The sequence below is a fragment of the Ictidomys tridecemlineatus genome, chromosome 5 (genome assembly GCF_052094955.1).
Source record: "Ictidomys tridecemlineatus isolate mIctTri1 chromosome 5, mIctTri1.hap1, whole genome shotgun sequence".
Taxonomy (NCBI): domain Eukaryota; kingdom Metazoa; phylum Chordata; class Mammalia; order Rodentia; family Sciuridae; genus Ictidomys; species Ictidomys tridecemlineatus.
In genome coordinates this window covers 47547825-47569955 of record NC_135481.1, presented here as the reverse complement: position 1 = coordinate 47569955, position 22131 = coordinate 47547825, and the positions used below count along the sequence as shown (strand labels likewise).

The 22131-nt window shown below is 35.4% G+C and overlaps 1 protein-coding gene across 1 annotated transcript; it reads right to left on the bottom strand.

Annotated features, from left to right (window-relative positions):
* Window positions 1-7147: 7147 nt before the first annotated feature.
* LOC101960946 (olfactory receptor 4K14) lies at window positions 7148-8080 on the bottom strand. Its single transcript, XM_005342672.2, has one exon. The coding sequence runs from the start codon at window positions 8078-8080 to the stop codon at window positions 7148-7150; it is 933 nt and encodes a 310-aa protein (XP_005342729.2).
* Window positions 8081-22131: the final 14051 nt, after the last annotated feature.

Here is a 22131-nt window from a genome sequence, read left to right as displayed (position 1 = left end):
CTGGTTTTGTCACAAATACAGATAGAAGACAAGAGCATTTGGTAATCATTAAAGATTGTAATTTTATCTTTATTCTCGTTATATTTCTAAAATTGTTACCATAGCTAAAGTAAAATGAATAAAATAGAGACCAAAAAATGTGTTGAATTAGTGTAGAAGGCTTTATATCTACTGTCATCCATGTGATGTTGATTAGGGAAGAATATTTCAAAGTTCTAACCTTTTCCCATACTTGGAAACATAACTTGTAAATTTTTTTGAGGCATTGGGAACTCTGAGTAAACAGGAGTTGATGACATTATTATAAAAAGCAACTCAAAGTCAATACCTGACACCAACCAAAGCTCATATGGATATACCACTATTATTATGATAGAATTCCATAAAATATCTCAATGTTGAGCAGATAATTAAGTAATCTAATTCATAATATACACAACTATGAATACTGACTCTGTCTATGGGAAGGTGAGTATGGAATCAGATGGGTCTATATTTAAATATGGTTGGTACTTTAATAATTCCACCAGTGGCATGACTCCCTAGATGCCAAGCTGTGCAGCCAGCCTCCTGGTCCCTGCCAAGAAGTGGCAATGTGTCTTGTGGAATGATGAATCAGTGGAGCAGCTGAGTGGTGGCCTCAATAAGTTGAGGTACAGTTGGCAAGCATAGCCTATGGCCATGTGGAGCTCTCCTGGTAGGCATGGGTGAGGATAGCACTGAGGTGAGCTCAGGATAGCCAAGTCATGCCAACCTGTCATCCTTCATAGGCCAGGCCTGGGCGCTGTTCTGATGCCTGCTGCAGAAGCCTGCTCCAAGCAGCATGCATCCAATGACTTCAACCTCCCCCTTCCTGATCTGCCATGAGAAAAATTAAAATGGAGGAAATTGAATGAAGTTGTGACTCAGGAATTGACCAATAGTGTTAGTACCATTTCCAAGCTCTAATTAACATAAGTTTGGACCAACAGCAATGAACCAAGTGCTATATAAAGCACTAGACTAGCACACTTGGTGGGAGAAACCTGCTACCACGTTCCTTCTTGCACTGCAAGAATTCTGTTCCTGTTCTTCAATAAATCCTACTGTTATACTCACTCATCCTGGTCAGCAGAGTTCATTCTTTGGAACTTAGGAGATAAAAACCCAGGAAGAAGAATAAATTAACAGTGAACTGCTAGAGTCTGCTACCACATTGGAGGGCATAGCCCACCAATGAGAGCTGCAATACTCTGTAGAGATCTGCCCGTAATGCAGTGAGGCACTTCCTTGGATAGGGTCCCCAGGTTATTCTCAATGGAAGGGGAGATACCTGCAGAGCCAATGGTTGAAAGTATATAGTTTTACTCTCTGAAAGTCTTCCTAAACTTTTCTTCAAGTGTCATCTGAAATCAAAGAAGAGATAAAAATGAAGCCTGGAGCTGTGATTTGAACCTATAGCCTCAGTGACTTGGGAGGCTGAGGCAGGAGTATCCCAAAATCAAGACCAGGTTGGACAAATTAACATGGCCTTAAGAAATTTAGTGAGACCTGTCTTAAAATAAAAAAATCAAAGAAAGAGATGGAGGGGGTGCTGAAGATGTAACTTGAGGAAAATTGATATTGTTCTATATGTTTGTACCATCTTTATCATCAAAATGAAACAGATACTATTTATATATAATTATTCAATAAATAAATGCATCCCAGGGTTCAATCTTTAGTAGAAAAAAATTATTCTACATAGAAATAAAATTTTACTTCCAAAAAATATCCTGAAATGTTGAGGTTTTATTTGAGAACTGAATATGTAGAAATTACTTACAATAGTAAAATGCTTCAGTTAAATAATTTGATTTAAAATTTATTTTAATATTCATGTTGAAGAGAAACATTGATATGTCACAGAGAATTAGAAGAAGAATCAGTTGATCTCTCAATGATTGCAGTTAAAAAGAAGAAGGAATATGTCAGATTCCTTGAACTTCTCAGAAATTTCTTATTGACCTTGTCTTTTAGCCATAAACAATATATTTTAGGAGGTTGCATTGTTAGAATTAGTATATCCTACTGATATACTTCTGGTAACACATCCTGCTCCCTTAATAGAGCATTTTCTCATAAGAAAATCTTTCTAAACAGTATTTTGTGCAAGTGGTTGACATTAGCAAATATCCAATAATTTTTAATGCTAGTAGTGATTAAGAGTGAGTTGAGGCAGCTTACAGTGAAAAGCAGACTTCTGAGATTAATACCTATAATTAAAATTCCTACAATTTAAATCCTAATGTCAATTACAGAGCCATATTATTTGCATTTTATGTTTGAGTGTGGGGTATCATTGTTGCCAGGCTGGCCTCAGACTTGCAATCTTTCTGCTTCAGACTCCCAAGTAGCTGGGATTACAGGTAAGCCACACTGAGGCTGGCTTGCTTGCTTTTTTAAAAAAGCCTACACTGTATCACACATTTAAATTACCTCATTAAAAAATGGGAAATGAGCCAGGTGTGGTGGCTCATGCCTATAATTCCAGCGACTCAGGAGGCTGAGGCAGGAGAATCTCAAGTTTGAAGCTAGCCTCATCAAATTAGCGAGAACTTATCCCAAAATAAAAAAAAATAAAATAAAAAGGGCTGCAGTGGTTAAGACCCCTGAGTTGAATGGGAAATGAATTTCACAAACACTTCCACAGATAGTAACTCCTTTAATTTGCAATTTGTGGCTTCCTCTGAACTGACAATGACAAGTTCCAAACCAGAGCCCATAATTTTCACAAAACAGAAACTGATGGTTTCTTGTACTTGAGTTTCACTAACACATCCAACAGCCATGCATTTCAGCTTACACAACTAACTAAACCCCGAGATGTCCGCACCTAGACTGACAGTGCAATGATTCATATTCATCCTTAGGAATGAATATGAATTGGTCAAAGAAAGATGGAAACTGGAGTAGAGATTAGAAATGGAGTATGGGTCACTGGATAGTTCTAAGAGGTTTGGTCATGTGATCATATATTAAGGAACTTTCTATGTGAGTGTTCCTGTGCTGAAAACACACACATGCGTGCGCGCGCGCGCGCACACACACACACACACACACACACACACACACACACACACTTCCCTTTCCCTAATTATAAACCTCGGTTGTTTCCTTTAATGGGCTTTTACAACATGTCCTATGTATATTTTGTTCCTATCTACTTGCCTTCATTCCATTAAACTGAAAGATTTGAGAGTCTGGGAATATATGTTCTTAAATATTCTACCTCCAAAACTAGTTCAATGTCTAAAATATGAATATAGTACGTGTTCAAAAAATATTTATTTATTTAATAACTATATGTATAAATAGCATCCGTTTCATTTTGATGATAAAGATGGTACAAACATGTAGAACAATATTAATTTTCCTCAATAAACTAAAAAATGAGCTATCATATGATCCAGCTATTCTACTTCTTTGTATGTCTCCAAATGTAACTAAATCAGTTTAACAAGGAAATAACCTCATGCCATAAGTATCTGACTAATCACAATAGCCAAGATACAGAATTAATCGAGGTACACATCAATAGAAAAATGGATAAATAAAATATGGCATATGTGCAAAATGAAATATTATTCAACCATAAAGAATAATGAAAAGCTGCTCTTGGAGGCAAAATGGATAAGACAGGAGGACATTATGTTAAGGAAAAGCCAAATTCCATAGAGAAGTATAACCTGTTCTTTCTCACATGCAGAATTTTAAAAACTGTCAACCTGATTATGAAATAGTGATTACTAGAAAGTAGAAAGAGCGAATAAAGGACCAGACACTGTGGCACAAACCTATAATACCAGCAACTCAAAAGGTTAAGGCAGGAGGATCATGAGTTCAAAGCTAGTTTCAACAAGTTAGCATGGCCCTAAGCAACTTAGTGAGACCAATTCTCAGAAAAAAAAAAAAAAAGCATTGGATGTGGGGAAAAAAGGTGAATAGAGGGATGCTGGATTTGATTCATATATGCTGATGCATGTATTGAAATGTTAAATTTCACACAGAGCACCATTAACATGTAAAATTTTATTTTTGTTTATTTTTGTTTTTTAATTGCTTTTATTTTTAAAATACATGACAGCAGAATGGATCACATTCTTATTACACATAAAGAACACATTTTTTCATATCTCTGTTTTTATATAAAGTATTTTCACACCAATTCATGTCTTCATACATATACTTTAAATAATGATGTCCATCACATTCCACCACCTTTGCTAATCCCCTGCCCCCTCCCTTCCCCTCCACTCCTCTACCCTATCTAGAGTTAGTCTATTTTTCTCATGCGCCCTCTTCCTACCCCACTATAAGTCTGTCACCTTATATCAGAGATAGCATTCACCATTTGTTTTTTGGGGATTGGCTAACTTCACTTAGCATTATCTTCTCCAACTGCACCCATTTACATTCAAATGCCATATTTTTTTAATCTTTTATTGCTGAATAATATTCCATTGTGTATGTATGCCACATTTTTTTATATTTTTTTATTGGTTGTTCAAAACATTACAAAGCTCATGATATATCATCTTTCATACATTTGACTCAATTGGGTTACGAACTCCCATTTTTACCCCAAATTCAAATTGCAGAATCACATCGGTTACACACTCACATTTTTACATAATGGTGTATTAGTGACTGTTGTATTCTGCTACCTTTCCTATCCCTTTATGCCACATTTTTTAATCCATTCATCTACTGAAGGGCATCTAGGTTGGTTCCACAGTTTAGCTATTGTGAATTGTGCTGCTATAAACATTGATGTGGCTATGTGCAATTATTTTATATAAGACGAAGGCACCAAACACATGCATTGGAGAAAAGATAGCCTCTTCAATAAATGGTGCTGGGAAAACTGAAAATCTATATGCAACAAAATGAAATTAAAATCCTCTCTCTCATCATGCACAAAACTCAATTCAAAGTGGATCAAGAACCTAGGAAGACAACCAGAGACTCTGCGTCTAATAGAAGAAAAAGTAGACCCTAATCTTCATCATGTGGGATTAGGCCCTAACTTCCTTAATAAGACTCCTATAGTGCAAGAATTAAAACCAAGAATCAATAAGTGGGGTGGAGTCATACTAATATGTAAAATTAATCTTACTAAAAAATCAAATAAAAATACCTCTATGATCTATTACTGTCAATAGTCAGTATTATATCAATAACTAAGGCAAACATTGACATCCTCTTAAGCTCTTTAAATGTTCATATACATAAGCGGAACTGATTATAAAAATTAATTATGTGGGCTGGGGATGTGGCTCAAGTGGTAGAGTGCTTGCCTGGCATGCATGCGGCCCAGGTTCGATCCTCAGCACCACATACAAAACAAAGATGTTGTGTCCACTAAGAACTAAAAAATAAATAAATAAATATTAAAAATTCTCTCCCTCTCTCTCAATTAAAAAATTAATTATTTGCAAAGTCTTTAAAATAGAAATACAGTATTATTATAATAGCAGGTAAAGGATATAATCTTAAGACAAAATTGGAATTCTTGTATGTTCTATTATATTTATGCACATGTGTAGAGTTGCAGTAATAAGGGATGTCAGAAAATATCCACAGCATGTTTCTCTGATTGAAGACTAAGTTCAACAATTTTGGAAGTTTCATCTGGTTCTTTAATTTATTCAATTTCTAATCCTTTCCTTTAGTTTGATGTTTCCAAGTCAACCTGTGAGAAAATTGCTTGAATTTCTGAAGGTTAATTTATTTAAAATCAAATTCAACTGTTGTTTAATGATAGTCTTTGTAGTATTCAGGAACAAGTCCAAAATAGAGGGGGTGAGGGGAACAAGACAATGAGAAAGAAGGAGGGATGGAAGGAGGGAGGGAGGGAGGGAGGGAGGGAGGGAGAGAGAGAGAGAGAGAGAGAGAGAGAGAGAGAGAGAGAGAGAGAGAGAGAGAAATAGGGAGATTAAGAGGAAGAGGGAGAGAAAAGAAAAGAGGAAAAAAGGGGGGATTCTATCAAGATGGAAGAAAAATCAGTGGAGTATATGAAGGGGATTGAGTGGGAGGGAAAGGGGATGGGATAAGGGAGGAACTTTCCTATGTGCATGTATGAATACGCTACAGTGAATCTTACCATCATGTACATCCAAAAGACACTAATTTTAAAAGAAAACCTATAAGTAAATAGCAGAAAGATCAGTAGACAAAAGAAAACAAGGGAAGGGAAGAGGAGAGAGAGAAGAAGAAGTAATGGGAATTGAATTTGAGAAAATCATATTCCATGATTTTATAAGTGTGACAAAATGAATCCTAATGTTATGTATAACTAAAAAGGGCCAATAAAAAATAAAAACAAAAAATCAGCATAAGATCTGAATTTGTGGAACCCAAAAACATACTTCCTATTAAATGATGGTCCAAAGGGTAGGATCATCTCAGTAAAAGATGTAGTGCTTATTGAGAATCAACTTTAAGTGAAATGTATTAATTTAATAACCGTATGCATATTAACTATAACATAATAGAAATAATTTAGCCATAAAAATAAATTTTAATAAAATATTCATTTTCCCAGTTACAACTAACTACTGAAATTGCCTATCAGTTGCAAGCATTTTTTAAAAATAAAAGCATTAAGCATAATATACACAAGGAAAAATATGATTTTTAAATTGATAGTATCTTGAATTAGTGAACTATTTTGTCCTCTCAAGCTTATCAAAATCAGTATACAAATGCAGTGAGCATTTGTTATTTAAACCTAGTCTACCCTCTGAGTGCCAAATATATCATGTTTTGAATATTTCCCATTGCTATAATAAGCTATGACTATAAAATGAAAATTAATTTTGTATCAACATTTTAAGCAAAATAACTAGTAACATAAATCATGTTTTAACAGAGAAAGGTAATCATAGAGTTAACTTTAAAATGTATATGGGTGACAATTATGTATCATCTACATAGGCATTCATATATATATATGAAAATATGTATATAAATTATATAAATAATTTTGTTGCAGTAAATCACCTTTTACAGAACATATTATAATTATGTAAACACAGGTCAGAAAGAAATCTTTGATAAGAATCATATTTAAGAACCTATATCTCCTGAATAAGTGGAAGCATGAGAGACCATGGAAAGCAGGAAGTCAGTGAAAATTCACAGCTTGGTTCCACAGTTTCTTCATAGCTGTTTTCATCTCCTCATTTCTCAATGTGTAGATAAGGGGGTTCAAGAGTGGAGTGAAAATAGTGTAAAACACAGACAAGAGCTTGTCCACAGAAAACCTACTAAAGGGCCACAGGTAAATAAAAATGCAGGGCCCAAAGAAAAGTGTGACCACCATGATATGGGCAGAGCAAGTGGACAGAGCTTTGGTGACACCTCCTGCAGCACGCTGCCGGACACTGAGGAGGATGGCAGTGTAGGAGATCATGACCAGCAGGAAACAGCTGACGGAAATCAAGCCACTGTCTGAGATCATAAGTATACCCAAGACATAGGTGTCCATGCAGGCAAGTTTGATCACCAGAGGAAGGTCACAGAAGAAGCTGTCCACCTCATTGGGGCCGCAGTAAGGTAAATTCACAGTAAAGGCTACTTGACTGATGGAATGCAGAAATCCAATGACCCAGGAAATGAGCACCAGCTTGATGCAAGTCTGCCGGCTCATCATTGTCATGTAATGCAAAGGTTTGCATATGGCCACGTATCTGTCATAGGCCATGGAAACCAGCAGCACCATCTCAGCCCCTCCAGTAAAGTGCAAGAGAAAGATTTGAAACATACATCCTCCAAAGGAAATTATCTTTCTATCATTAAGGAAATCTCTGATCATCTTGGGGGTGGCAAATGAGGACAGCCACATATCCAAGAAGGACAGATTCCCCAGCAGGAAGTACATAGGGGAGGACTGCAAGTTGGGGGCAGAAATTACAGTGACCACAATGAGGAGGTTACCCAGAATAATGGCTACATACATCCCAGAGAAAAATACAAATAAAAATTTTTGTAGATATTGTGAAGAACAGAGGCCATGCAATACAAATTCTGACACCACCGAATAATTTTTCATTTCCATTGTCCCAGATATCAGATTCTGTTCTGCATCAACACAAAGAAATGGTAATCATGTCATTTATGTCAGGTTGGAAGAGCCTAGAGCACATTATGAGAAGGGGAGTCCTCACTCACAGAAAGACAGATATTGCATGATCTTAATAATATGTGGAATCTAGAAAAGTGGAATTCATAAAAACAAAGTATAATGTAGTTATCAGATGGTGGGAGGTGAGAGAATATGGGCAAAGTTGGTCAAAAGGCAAAAAGTTGTAGTTACACAAGAGAATCTATTTAACATCATATCTAGCAACAGTATATTGTATACTTCAATGTTGTGGAGACGACAGCAGATTTTAAATGTTCTAACTACAAAAAAAATGACAACTTTTTTAGAGAATGCATGTAAAATAGCTTGACTTAGCCATCCCACAACATATATGAAAATATATATATATATTTGTACATCATAAATATATATAATTTGTACACCATAAATATATACAATTTTATCAATTAAAATATAAGCAAAGGCAGTGAGATAGAATGGTAGAAAATTCAGGAAGGCAGGCAAATAGGATGAAGGAAAGAAGAAAGGAATGAAAGTAGAAAAGAATGAAGGAAGGAAGGGAAGAGAGGTGTTAAGTGAAAGTGCTATCAACTGTCAGGCACATGAAAGTGATCAGCTAGGGGTTGTTTCAATATAAGTTTCATATGTAACAGATAATTTAACAATAGATGGAATTTTATAAATAAGTCCATACCAACATGTACATCTGCCTCTTTCAGACTTTAGTGTTTCCATGGGGGTAGTTGTACATTCTAGAAGACTTCAGCATAGGTGAGAGCTGTTGAAACATTTTTTCCCCTCCCTTTGGAGCCTTTGTCCGTGGGAGATGTGGAAGTAACCTAGTGCAGAGAATGAACCAATAATCCTTAATAGGATTTCCTGGTTTTTTATTTACCCACCAGGGTACATACCATTGTCCATGGGCAATTGTTTTTAAACATCAGACCTAAAAATTGAAGTTGCAACTTAGTTTAAAATTATTATTATGTCAAACATAGAAAATTGCACACACACGTCCTCCCCATTGATGTCCACAAAAACAAAAACAAAAACAAAACAAAACAAAACAAAAAAACAAGGAAAAAAATTTGGTGGGTGTCTGTATATATATACCCGAATACCAATCAATGTATCTCTGTCCTGAGTCAGGAGAAGCAGTGGATGAGAAATTTAAGAGAACAAGTATTATTTAAGCTAAAAAACCAGGTTCTGAATGTAAAGTGTATTAAGGTGTTGCTTATAAACACAGGTTAGTCTCAGATCTTAAAACTAGATTATCTTTATTTGTATTTATCTTTTTTTTGTTTTGTTTTAATGTGGTGCTGAGGATCAAACCCAGGGTCTCACACAAGCTCTCTACCACTGAGCCACAAGCCCAGCCCTTAAAACTAGATTATATTTTATGGTAACAGCACTATTGTGTTGTGTGTGTTACAGAATGGCATGTATCATATTCTCAGAGAACATCTTTGAGGAAAGAGATCTAATAATATCATAGTTACATGAGGATTTTAATTTATTTTAATTTTCATTCTTTTAAATTAAAATGTAATATAGTTTTAGTCTAAAGTGTTAACTAATGCCTTGTGGACACCATGAACATAATCACAACTGAAGAACGTTTGCAGGTTTGGCTGTTAGCCTGACAGCCATCCTAGTGTGTATCACACATGCCATAGATCAGTACCTCTGCTTGTATTCTTTACCTTTTTTGTACCTATGAAAGTTTTCACATGTAATTTAAAAATATAATTTAATTTAGTGTTTCTTTTAAATGAAGATTAAGTGGATAGTTAAAATAATCAAGTGGAAAACTAAGGAGATTAATATAAAGATCTCTTACTTGCTTTTGAGTCAACTGTATTCTAAAATCAAACCATTGAATTGTACTTTAAAAATGAATTAACTTTATGATACATAAATTATAATTCAATAATGTTCTATTGAGATGGATATTAAAAATATAAAATAGACTCAAATAGAGTTCTAATTTCGGAGAACTCTTTATAATTTAACAATTATAAAATTGTTAAATGAGTATTAAGTTTATTATCAGAAAACAGTAGGTTAATTTTGCGTAAAAATAATAGCATTTTAAAATTTAAATACAAGGAACCACAGAACCACAGATAGAAAAATACATCTTACAATGATAAAATTTAATTTTAAGTAACAAATTATTATGATGCACTCAAGTGACAAAATATAAGATAATAGAATAAATGAGTCTCTATTAGACTCATATCTTAAAATGTGTTCATATCCACGTCAAAAGCTCTTTACTTACCTAGAGGTAAGGTGCTCAATGCTGAAATTGCAGGTCACCAAATTTGTATATCACATCTTCTATACATGCTTGAAGGGAGCTTTTGAAACCACTTACAATTTTATTACAGATGTGATTTATTTGCATCTTTCTCCTGCCTCCTAAAAGATAATTTGAGGAGAGCATCATTTTAAGAAGACAGAAAACTCCAGACTTCAGCTTTCTTCGGATTTAAGATATAATACATATATATCCTCTGCCCCACAGAATTAAGAACACTTTAATGATGGAACACTCGTGATCAACTCCCATAATGGAGGCTGGGGAATAAATCATCCTAGAGTGGAAATTTGTGTTAATGAATCTCATTCTTTTCCCCCGGTAACACAAGAAGGAAATTTCAAAGATCTGCCCTATTAAATGAGCATGATTGAAATTATTTAAATAACTTAATCAGAAAAATACATGTCCTTATCTAGTTAATAGACTAAAATTTTTTCCTTTATATAATCAAATTAAATACAGAGATTCTGAAAATACACTGAAAATTTATGTATTCTGCACATGATTTTATATAGTTTTTAATCAAGCATAATACTGAAGAAAACTTATTCATACTAGGAGTCAGATTTGAATGTGACAAAATATTGAATGTGACAGAATATTTTTCATCTCTGGATTTATATTGTCAGGTATCATACAGTCTCCTGGTTATGGGTTACTCTGGACATCTGCTATAATTGATAGGCTGCTTACTTATCAATATCATTGATGTAATGCAGACTTCGCCCACCAATGGATCTTTGCTGATTACAAATATCCCAGAATGTTGTGCTGAACCATTACCACATTTACAACCATTCATGTGACACTCACTGTATGCACAACCAGATTTATAAGGGATTCACTACCAAGACAGCCTCTGAGTGAACCAAGAAGTCTTACGTTCTATATTGACATCAGATAATCGTCTTTCACTTAAAATTAGCCACAAAATTTTTGTAAGTTTGGTTTCCCTTTTTAAAACACACTGATGGTAATGATTAAATAAAGATTACAGTAACAGGCTACCAGCTTCAATGTAATTTGTTTCTGAAGTATGGTTATCATGTGGGTACAAATACATAATATAAAGAATTACATAGAAATTTGTAACAGCCAGATGAAGAGAATGCTTGATTTGGAGGAAGGGAAGGACACTAAAACTGTTGTTAATTTTATGTGTCAACTTAGAGGGTGCTTTTGAGTGACACATTTAAATTGCACTTTGAGTAAAGTAGACTGTCCTCCATAATGAAGGCTAGGATTAAAAAAGACCAGTGTTCCCAAGCAGGAGGGGTCCTCCCCTTTAGACATCATCCTTGCCGCCCACTCTCCTGGGTCTCCATGGTTGACACTGCAGATTCTGGATTTGCAAGTATGTGTCTCTGTTTTTCTGTCTCTTTATATATATGTATCTGTGTTGATTTTCTCTGAAGAATCCTAATAAATTAAATATAAAGTCAAAAGTAGAAGCATTCAAAAAGTGAACAGATATAAAAGTGCTTTTAAAAATCTTTGTGTCTGCAAAAGAAACACAATAATATTAAACTCCACCTGGTTAACTATATTTACCATCTTGTGATACTCTGACTCACCACATAGCCATGCTAATTTTAACTCCTTATCCAGCACGTGCACCACACATCTGACAAACCGTGCAGTCTTGAGCCCTTGATCTGCCAAAATGGAAGTTTTTCTAATCCACAGAACTTTGAGTGGATTGGAGAAAAAAAATGAAAATAATTGATCTTTTTTATACAGAAGGACATTTAAAAAATGAAAAAGTATATATAAAAAAACCCTGAAGAGATACATAAAAACATGAGAAAATAACATTTTAAAATAAAAGAAATTATATAGCAATACATAATAAAGGTTAGTTCAATGATATCAAACAAAAATTAACCAGAAATTACTTTCTTCACATACCAAGTTTAGAATAAATACATCAAACATTAGTTCAGATATGATAATAAAAGTAGTAAAAATTAAAAAAAGAGAAAATAATAAATAATCAGTATATTGCCTTCTCTTCCCAGGTAAAATGGTGAGGATTTGGAGAATTTTGAGTAGAGAGGTGTTAATACTGATCAGGATTTTGGAGAAAAACTGAATGCTGTGCTGGAAAAGGGCAGGGTGGATAGGAGTCTAGACCTGTAGCAAGTTGACTAATTCAGGCCAGCTGTTACAACAGCCCACACTTGAAGGGAACACGGGAAGCAAAAGTCGTGGTCAGATTCTAAATGTGTTTCAACATTAGAGGCAATAGGATTTCCTGAAGATCATTATCGAGTACAAATATAATAGATCAATCATGCCCGATTCCAGAAGTTTTAGCCTACAAAGCTAAACAGATGAAGTTGCCATTAAGTAACATGGCTAAAAATGGTATGTGTAAACATTTTGGAAGAAAGATAAAGAGGATAATTTTAGACCTATTGAATTGAAATTCTGATTCTGAGTCAAACTGGGGAGACTGAATAACTCCTGGATATATGAGTTCAGAGTTCAGGAGAGAAGGTATTATGGTTTGAATCTAGAATGTCTCCCTAAGGTTCATGTGTAGAAGACTTGGACACCAATATAGCAATTGGCAGGGGTGGATAATGAGGGCTCTGACCTCAGCAGTCAATGAATCCATTGCTAGCAGAAGGGACTGCTGAGAAATGTTGATAGTTGCAGGTGGTGGGGCATAATTGGAAGGAGGTCACTAGAGGAATGCCCTAGAAGGGCATTTCTAGTCTCTATCCTGCCCCCCACCCCCATTCTCCTTCGGCCTCCTGGCTGTGAGAAAAGCATCTTTTCTCCATGATGTTCTGCCTTAAAGCAATGCAGGCAGCTCATCATGGACTCAAACTCTTAAAACATGAGCCAAAATAAATCCTTGCTCCTAATAAGTTATTTATATCAGGTGCTTTAGTCACAACAGAAAATACTAACCCAAAAGTCTAGACTGTAAATATAAATTTGAAAATAATTACTGCGTAGCCTATTTTGCCAGTATCCTGGTCTCATCTCCTCAGCATATAACATTTATATACAAGCTAAAATGCAAAAAGTTACCACTCTTGATTGAAAGCTGTTTGGCTAATCCTGCTGTACTTTATTTACACTTTGGGTAGGAAGAGAAGAGTGAGAGATTTAATGTCTTGGAAAGCAACCTCTAGGCAATACTAATAAATACTACAGCACCCTCTATGCACACAGGCTAGGCTAATTCCTAGGTGCATGTTGTATGTGGTTTCCAGACTTCCAGAAAGGGAATGAATCTCAGTTGCTGGCAGTGCTATGCTGCTGGGTAACACATGGGTTGTTACATTCTCTTCCTCTCTGGTCTCACTTTATCTACCAGGAAAGTACAGTTTTTTTCTGAGATCACTTCTGCCAGTAAAACTATTTGTACTCACATTCTTATATCAGAGATCTCTAAGTAAACACAAATTAAGGGAGTTAACACTTGCAGTGACCCTATGGAAACATACTCAAATTGGGATGTTAAAATTGAATCACTCACAGGCCCAATGGCAAGAGGCCCCTGTTGTTGGTGGTAAGATGATGATAACCTTGCACAAAGGGCAACATCTCAGTTAGCAAGACTCTGGCCTGGGATTGTTTAGGTTGAGATATATGTCTAGAATTTGAGAGAGGTGAGATTATGTTACTTTATAAGAATAGTGAGCAGGCTGATTATAAATTAGGACCCAAAGCACTGGCAGAAGTAAAGAGCAGGCAGAGGTCATTCAGCTATCAAGTCAGGCCATGGTGAGAAAAATGAAAGGCCCATGGTAGTGCATAAGCAATGTGCACAATGCTCACAGTTACTGGCTGTGCTAAAAGTCTAGAACAAACAACCATTATGAGAGTGGAGGAATTGTAAAAAAGCCTGAATTCACAACTGTGGAAACTCATCTAAAGTCAGGGTCCAAGTAAAGAAAATGTTAGAATCTGGTTTCTAATATGAGAATATTTTCCTTTGAATCTTTTGGGTCATTAATATGGAAAAAGGCTCCCTCACATTGCCTGTTGAAAAGGGAAGGCATGAACTAAGGTGTGTGCCTTGCAATATAATACACATCCATCTCAAGACCACGCCTCACTGTTACTAGAAAATAACTAGTTACATAATCCTAGACTAAGGAAATATCGAGCCTGCTTCTGGAAGAAGGGGAAAGTCCATGAAAGGAACTTCATGAAGTGGCTGCTAAGCACTTCAGAAATCAAGAAAACTGATTTAGTAATGGATGAGGAAGCACAAGACAATGGATGAGGAAGAACAAGACTTATTTCACTTATTCTGGGCCATCCTTCTGCCCAAATGTCAAAGGCATTAAAGTCTTAATACATAAATTAGACAATGGAGATTATTTACATGGAAATAATTTATGTATTAAGACTTTAATGCCTTTGACATTTGGGCAGAAGGATGACCCAGAATAAGTGAAATAAGTGCTAGAACTGCTTTACAGATGTTTAATGAAGTATCCAAAGATCTAAGAGAGCTTGCCATAATCAAAGGATATATTTTATAAAGCCAATGACTCCACCCACTAACCATATTTTAAAGGAAGGTTCAGAGGCAATCTTTCATTCAATCTTCAAATAATAGACTCCTTATTGTTAAAGCACAACAACAGGAGGCTGAAATTAAGAGCCCCCATTGTAGTATGTAACCATGAGAGGCAATCATCATAATTCAACAGTGTGCAACAAGACAGAGCTCTTGACTGGTAGGTGTTTATTTTGATAACTAGATAGGCAAGATCTATAGGTAGTCAATAGAGGTATTGACTTACATAACTATTATGGCAAGAAATTATAGAGGTGAAATGACTGTATTATGAGAGCACTAACTTAATCAGTACATTAATCCCTTCATAGGGATTAACTGGGTGGTAACTGTAGGCAGGTAGGGTTTTGATGGAAGAGGTGAGTCACTGGGAGCATGCCTTTGGGGTTGATATTTTGTCCACAGATAGAAGAGCTTTCTCTCTCTCTCTCTCCCTCTCTCTGCTTCTTGATTGTCATGTTTGGGGGTACTTTTCTTCTCCACATTCTTTCACCCTGATGTTCTATCTTACCTCAGGCCCAGAGCAATGGAGTTGGCCATCTGTATACTGAGAACTCTGAAATTGGAAGCCCTAAATAAACTTTTCCTCCTTTAAATTGTTCTTATCAGATTATTGGTCACAGTGGTGAAAAAGTTGACTTTATTACGTTCACAAGATTGTGAAATCAGCATTACTATCTATCACCAGAATTTTTCTCACCCCCAAAAGAAACCCTGTGACCATGAGCAGTCACTCTACATTTTCCCACTTTACTCAGTCCCTGAAAACCACTCGCTCTGTCTGTGGGCTTCTTTGTTCAGGATGTTATATAATGGAATCATACAAGATGTGGTCTTTTGTCTGGCTTCTTTCACTTAGCATAATATTTTACAGGTTCAATCATGGTGGGCCACATACCAGTACTCCATTCTTTTTATGGCTGCATAATGTTTCATTGCATATATACCACAGTTGTTCATCCATTCATCAGTTACTGCATATGTGGATTGTTTATGAATTTTTACTATTATGTATAATGCTGCTATTTTTATGATTGGGAAATGAAGTGTCCCACAAATACTTCTGTGTTAGTGCAAGAATATTCAGAAGTGAAATGATTCAATTATGAGAGGTATAACCTAATCAGTCCATCCTAGTTTGAATGTACTAGATGGTAACCATAGACAGGTAGGGTGTACCTGGAGAAGATTGGTCACTGAAGTTATGCTCTGGAAGGGTTCATCCTTCCCGCAGTTCCTTCCCCTTTCTTTCCTTGTTTTCCTGCCACAATGAGGGGTGTGGCTTCCTTCTGGAATGACTTTTTTTTTTGTGTGTGCTGGGGATTGAACCCAGAGCCTTGTGCATGAAAAGCAATCACTTTATCAACTGAGCTATATCCCCAGCCCCTGCCATGCCTTTTACCATGATGTTCTGCCTCACCTTGGTCTGAGAGCAATGGACTTGACTAACCAGGAACTAAACCTCTGAAACTGTGAGCCAAATAAATTTGTCCTCCTTCATGTTGCTATTGTCAGATAGTTTGGTCACAGTGACGAAAGTGTGACTAGAGAGTATTTAAAATTCTCTAGAGTATATACATATAAGAGTAGAATTTCAGGGTCACATAGCAACTTCATTTAAATTGAGAGGAACTGCACACAATTTTCCAAGTCAGCTGAATTCTGCTACATTCCTAACAGCAGTGTAAGAGGATTCTGATTTCCCTACATTTTTACCACATTATTTTCCATAGTTTTGTTATAGACATGCTAGTTGGGTGCAAGATGGTATTTCATTGGAGTTTTGCTTTTTCCACAATGATTATTGATGTGGAGTGTCCTTCCATGTGCTTATTAACCACTTGTGTATATTCTTTGGGGAAATGTCTATTCAGATTCTTTTTTTTAAAATACATGTACTTAGAGTAATGATGTCCATCTCATTTCACCATCTTTCCTACCCACATTCCCCTTTATTCCTCTCCCTCCCCTTTGCCCTATCTAAAGTTTGTTCATTCTTCCCATGCTCCCTCCATCCCCATTATGGATCACCATCCTCATATCAGAGAAAACACTCAGTATTTGGTTTTTCAGGATTAGCTTACTTCACTTAGCATAATATTCTCCAACTCCATATATTTTCTTGAAAATGCCATGATTTTATTCTCTTTTAATTCTGAGTAATGTTCCATTGTGTATATATACAAATTTCCCTATCCATTCCTCTACTGAAGGGCATCTGGGTTGGTTCCACAGTTTAGCTATTGTGAATTGTGCTGCTAAAAACATTGATGTGGCTGTGTCCCTGTAGTATGCTGTTTTTAAGTCCTTTGGGTATACACCGAGGAGTGGGATAGCTAGGTCAAATGGTGGTTCCACTTCAAGTTTTCCAAGGAATCTTCATACTGCTTTGCATCTTGGCCGCACCAATTTGCAGTACCACCAGCAATGTATGAGTGTGCCTCCCCCACTCCATCCTCCCCAATACTTATGGTGTTTTTATTCTTAATAGCTGCTACTCTGACTGGAGTGAGATGAAATTTTAGAGGAGTTTTGATTTGCATTTCTCTAATTGCTAGAGATGTGAACATTTTTTCATATATTTGTTGATTGCTTATATATCATCATATATATATAAGCAATCAAGTGTCTGCTCAGTTCCTTGGCCCATTTATTGATTGGGCTATTTGTTTTTTTGATGTTAAGATTTTTGAGTTATTTATATATCCTAGAAATTAGTGCTGCATTTGCCGCAGTCTGGCTGGGCACAATTCAGGAGCCACTTGTCAAAAGAAATGAACTTTATTTTTAGAACACACACCGCACCACACAGCTCTTCAGGAAAAACCCTCAGAGCCCAACTGCCACCACTGGCTTCCCACAAGCCTCTTCACCTCCCCCACTCCTCCTGCTCTTGAGACTGATTGGCTGGGTCGTGTGGGCAGAGCCAAAAAAAGTAGCTCTGTGGTCTGAAAGGGCGGGGAAACAGCCCAATGAGCATCACCGCAGAGGAGCCAATTAGTTGGCAGCTAGAAGTTTGCTGGGGCCGCTGTGAGCCAATCATCAGCTGGAAGCTGGAAGTTTGCTGGCAGCTGGAAGTTTGCTGGCAGCTGGAAGTTTGCTGGGGCCCCTTTGGCTGTGGCTCTTAACATGCATCTGATGTGCGTGTGGTAAAAACTTTGCTCCCATTCTGTAGGCTCTCTATTTGGCTCACTGATTGTTTCATTTGCTCAGAAGAAGCTTTTTAATTTGAATTCATCTCATTTATTAATTCTTGATTTTATTTCTTGCACAATAGGAGTCTTATTAAGGAAGTCAGGGCCTAATCTGACACGATAGAGATTTGGGCCTCCTTTTTTATCTATTAGGCACAGGGTCTCTGGTTTAATTCCTAGGTCTTTGATCCACTTTGAGTTGAGTTTTGTGCATGGTGAGAGATAGGGGTTTAATTTCTTTTTTCTGCATATGGATTTCTAGTTTTCCTAGCACCATTTGTTGAAGAGGCTATCCTTTCTCCAATATATGATTTTGGCGTCTTTATCTAATAAGAAATAACTGTATTTATGTGGGTGTTTGTCTCTGTGTCCTCTATTCTGTACCACCGGTCTAGAAATCTATTTTGGTACCAATACTATGCCATTTTTTGTTACTATTGCTGTGTATTATTAGGTCTGGTATTGTGATGTGACCTATTTCACTCTTCTTGCTAAGGATTGCTTTAGCTATTCTGGGTCTCTTATTTTTCCAGGTGGATTTTATGACTGCTTTCTATTTCTATGAGGAATGTCCTTGGGATTTTGATTGAAATTGCATTAAATCTGTATAGCGATTTTGGTAGTATGATAATTATGACAATATTAATTCTTCCTATGCAAGAACAAGGGAGATATTTTCATCTTCTTAGGTCTTCTGTAACTTCTTTCTTTGGTGCTCTGTAGTTTTCATTGTAGAGATCTATCACCTCTTGCGTTAAGTTGATCAAACGTTTTTTTTTTTTTGAGGCTGTTGTAAATGGAGTAGTTTTTCTTGTTTCTCTTTCAGAGAATTTGTCACTCATGTACAGAAATACCTTTGATTTTATATCCTACAACTTTGCTGAATTAATTTATTAGTTCTAGAAATTTTCTGGTGGAATGTTTGGGTCTTCTAGGTATAGAATCATATGTTTGGCAAATAGTGCTCATTTGAGTTCTTTTTTTTTTCCTATCTGTATCCCTTTAATTTCTTTCATCTAATTGCTCTGGCTAGAGTTTCAAGAACTATGTTAGATAGAAGTGGTAAAAGAGGGCATCCTGTCTTTTTCTAGTTTTTGGGGGAATGCTTTCAATTTTTCTACATTTAGAACGATGGTGGCCTGAGGCTTAGTCTACATAGCTTTTAAAATGTTGAGATATGTCCCTGTTATCTCTAGTGTTTTGAACATGAAGGGGTGCTGTATTTACAGAATGCCTTTTCTGCATCTATTGAGATGACCACATGATTCTTATCGTTAAGTCTATTAATGTGATGAATTACATGTATTGATTTCTATATGTTGAACCAATCTTTCATCCCTGGGGTGAATTCCACTTGATCATAGTGCACTATCTTTTTGATATGTTTTTGTATTCAATTCGCCAGAATTTTATTTAGAATTTTTCATCTTTGTTCATTAGAGATATTGGTCTGAAGTTTTCTTTCTTTGAGGTAGCTTACTCTGGTTTCTAGAGATGGTGAACATTTTTTCATATATTTGTTGATTGATTATATATCATCATATTAGCTAATGTTTGAAGTTTTCTTTCTTTGAGGTGTCTTACTCTGGTTTTGGAATCAGTGTGATATTGGCCTCATAGAATTAGTTTGGAAGTGTTTTTTCTTTTTCTATTTTTATGAAATAATTTGAGGAGTATTGGTATTAGTTCTTTAAAATTCTTGTTGAACTCAGCTTTGTATCCCTCTGTTCCTGGAGTTTTCTTAGTTGGTAGGCATCTTCTATTTTATTGCATGAAATTGATCTTGTGTATATCATCCTGATTCACTTTGGATAAATTATATGACTCTAAAATTTGTCGATGCCTTTGATATTTTCTAATTCATTATAGTACAATTTTCAAAATAATTTCTAGTTACCTTCTGTATTTCTATAGTTTCTTTTGTGATATTTACTTTTTCATCACAGATGTTGGTAATTTGAGTTTTCTTTCTCCTTTCTCTTCATTAGCATGGCTAAGGGTTTACAATCTTTTTTATTTTTTTCAAAAAAAAATCTAAAAAGTTTTGTCAATTTTTTTCAATTGTTTCTTTTTTTCCCTCAATTTTATTGATTTCAGCTCTGATTTTAATTATTCCCTGTCTTTTACTGCTTTTGGGGTTGATTTGTTGTTTTTTTCCTAGGGTTTTGAGGTGTAATGTTAAGTCATTTATTTTTTGACTTTTTCTTCTTTTAAGAAATGAACTCCATGCAATGAACTTTCCTCTTAGTACTGCTTTCATAGTGTCCCAGAGATTTCAAAATGTTGTGTCCATGTTCTAATTTACCTCCAAGAATTTTAAAATCTTGTCTTTGATGTCTTTTGTAATCCATTGTTCATTCAGCAGCATTTTGCTTAGTCTCCAGTTGTTGGAGTAATTTTTATTTCTTCACATTGATTTCTAATTTCATTCCAATATGATCTTATAGAGTGCTCTTTTTTTTGTATTTGCTAAGAGTTTTTTTGTGCCATAGTATATGGTCTATTTTAGAGAAGGATCCATGTGCTGCTGAGGAGAAAGTGTATTCACTCATTGATGAATGAAATATTCTATATATGTCAGTTAAGTCTAAATTACTGATTGTACTATTGAGTTCTATAATTTCTTTGTTTAGCTTTTGTTTGAAACATCTATCCAGTGGTAAAATGGGTGTTATAAAGTCAGCCAGAATTATTGCTGTGGTCTATTTGACTCTTAAACTTGAGGAGAGTTTGTTTGATGAATGTAGATGTTCCATTCTTTGGGGTATAATATTTGTGATTGTTATGTCTTGTTGGTGTAAGTTTCCCTTAAGCAGTATGAAATGTCCTTCTTTATTCCTTTCATTTAACTTTGGCTTGAAGTCTACTTTCTTTACTATAAGGATGAAACCCCCTGCTTGTTTCTGCAGTCAATGTGAGTGGTATGTTTTTTCCCCAACCTTTCACTCTCAGTCTGTGAATGTCTTTTTTCCTATGAGATGAGTCTCTCAAAGGCAGCATATTGTTGGGTCTTCTTTTTAAAATCAAATCTGCTGGTCCATGTCTTTTGTTTTTTAAGCTTAGGCAATTAACATTCAGGGTTATTATTGATACATAATTTATATTCCCAATCATTTTTGATTATTTTTGGTATTTAACTTGACTTAGTTTCTCCTTTGATTTTTTTTTTTTACTTTATTGGAATATGTCCCTCTGCTGATTTTTATTGTTGTTTTTCATTTCCTCCTCATGGAAAATCTTGCCAAGGATGTTCTGGAGTGCAGGCATTCTAGATTCTTTTAACTTTTGTTTATGAAGTAAGGTTTTTATTTAACCATCAAAATCAAAGGCTTAGTTTTGCTGGATATAAGATTCTTGGTTGGCATCCATTTTCTTTCAGATCTTGATATATGTTGTTCCAGGATCTCCTGGCTTTGAGATTCTGGATTGAAAAATCTGCTGAGATATGAATTGGTATCCCCCTATATGTGATCTGATTCTTCTGTCTTGCAGCCTTTAAGATTATCTCCTTTTTTTTGTATGCTAGACATTTTCATTATAATGTGCCTTTGTGTGTATCTGTTGTGATTTTCTATGTTTGGCATACTATAAGACTCTTATATTTGATTTTCCACTTTATTCTTTATGTTTGGAAAATTTTCTAGTATTATTTCATTGAATAGATTGTTCATTTCTTTTGTTTGGAACACTATGCCTTTCTCTATCCCAGTAATCATTAAATTTGGTCTTTTTATGTTATCCCATAATTTCTGAATGCTCTGCTCATGGTTTCTTACCATTGTCACTGTGTTGTCAACATTCTTTTTAAGATTATATATTTTGTCTTCATTGTCTGAGATCCTGTCTTCAAGAGATCTCATCTATTGGTGATCATTCTATTAAATTTTTAAGTTGGCTTATTTTTTTTTATTTCAAGGATTTCTTTTTTGTTTGT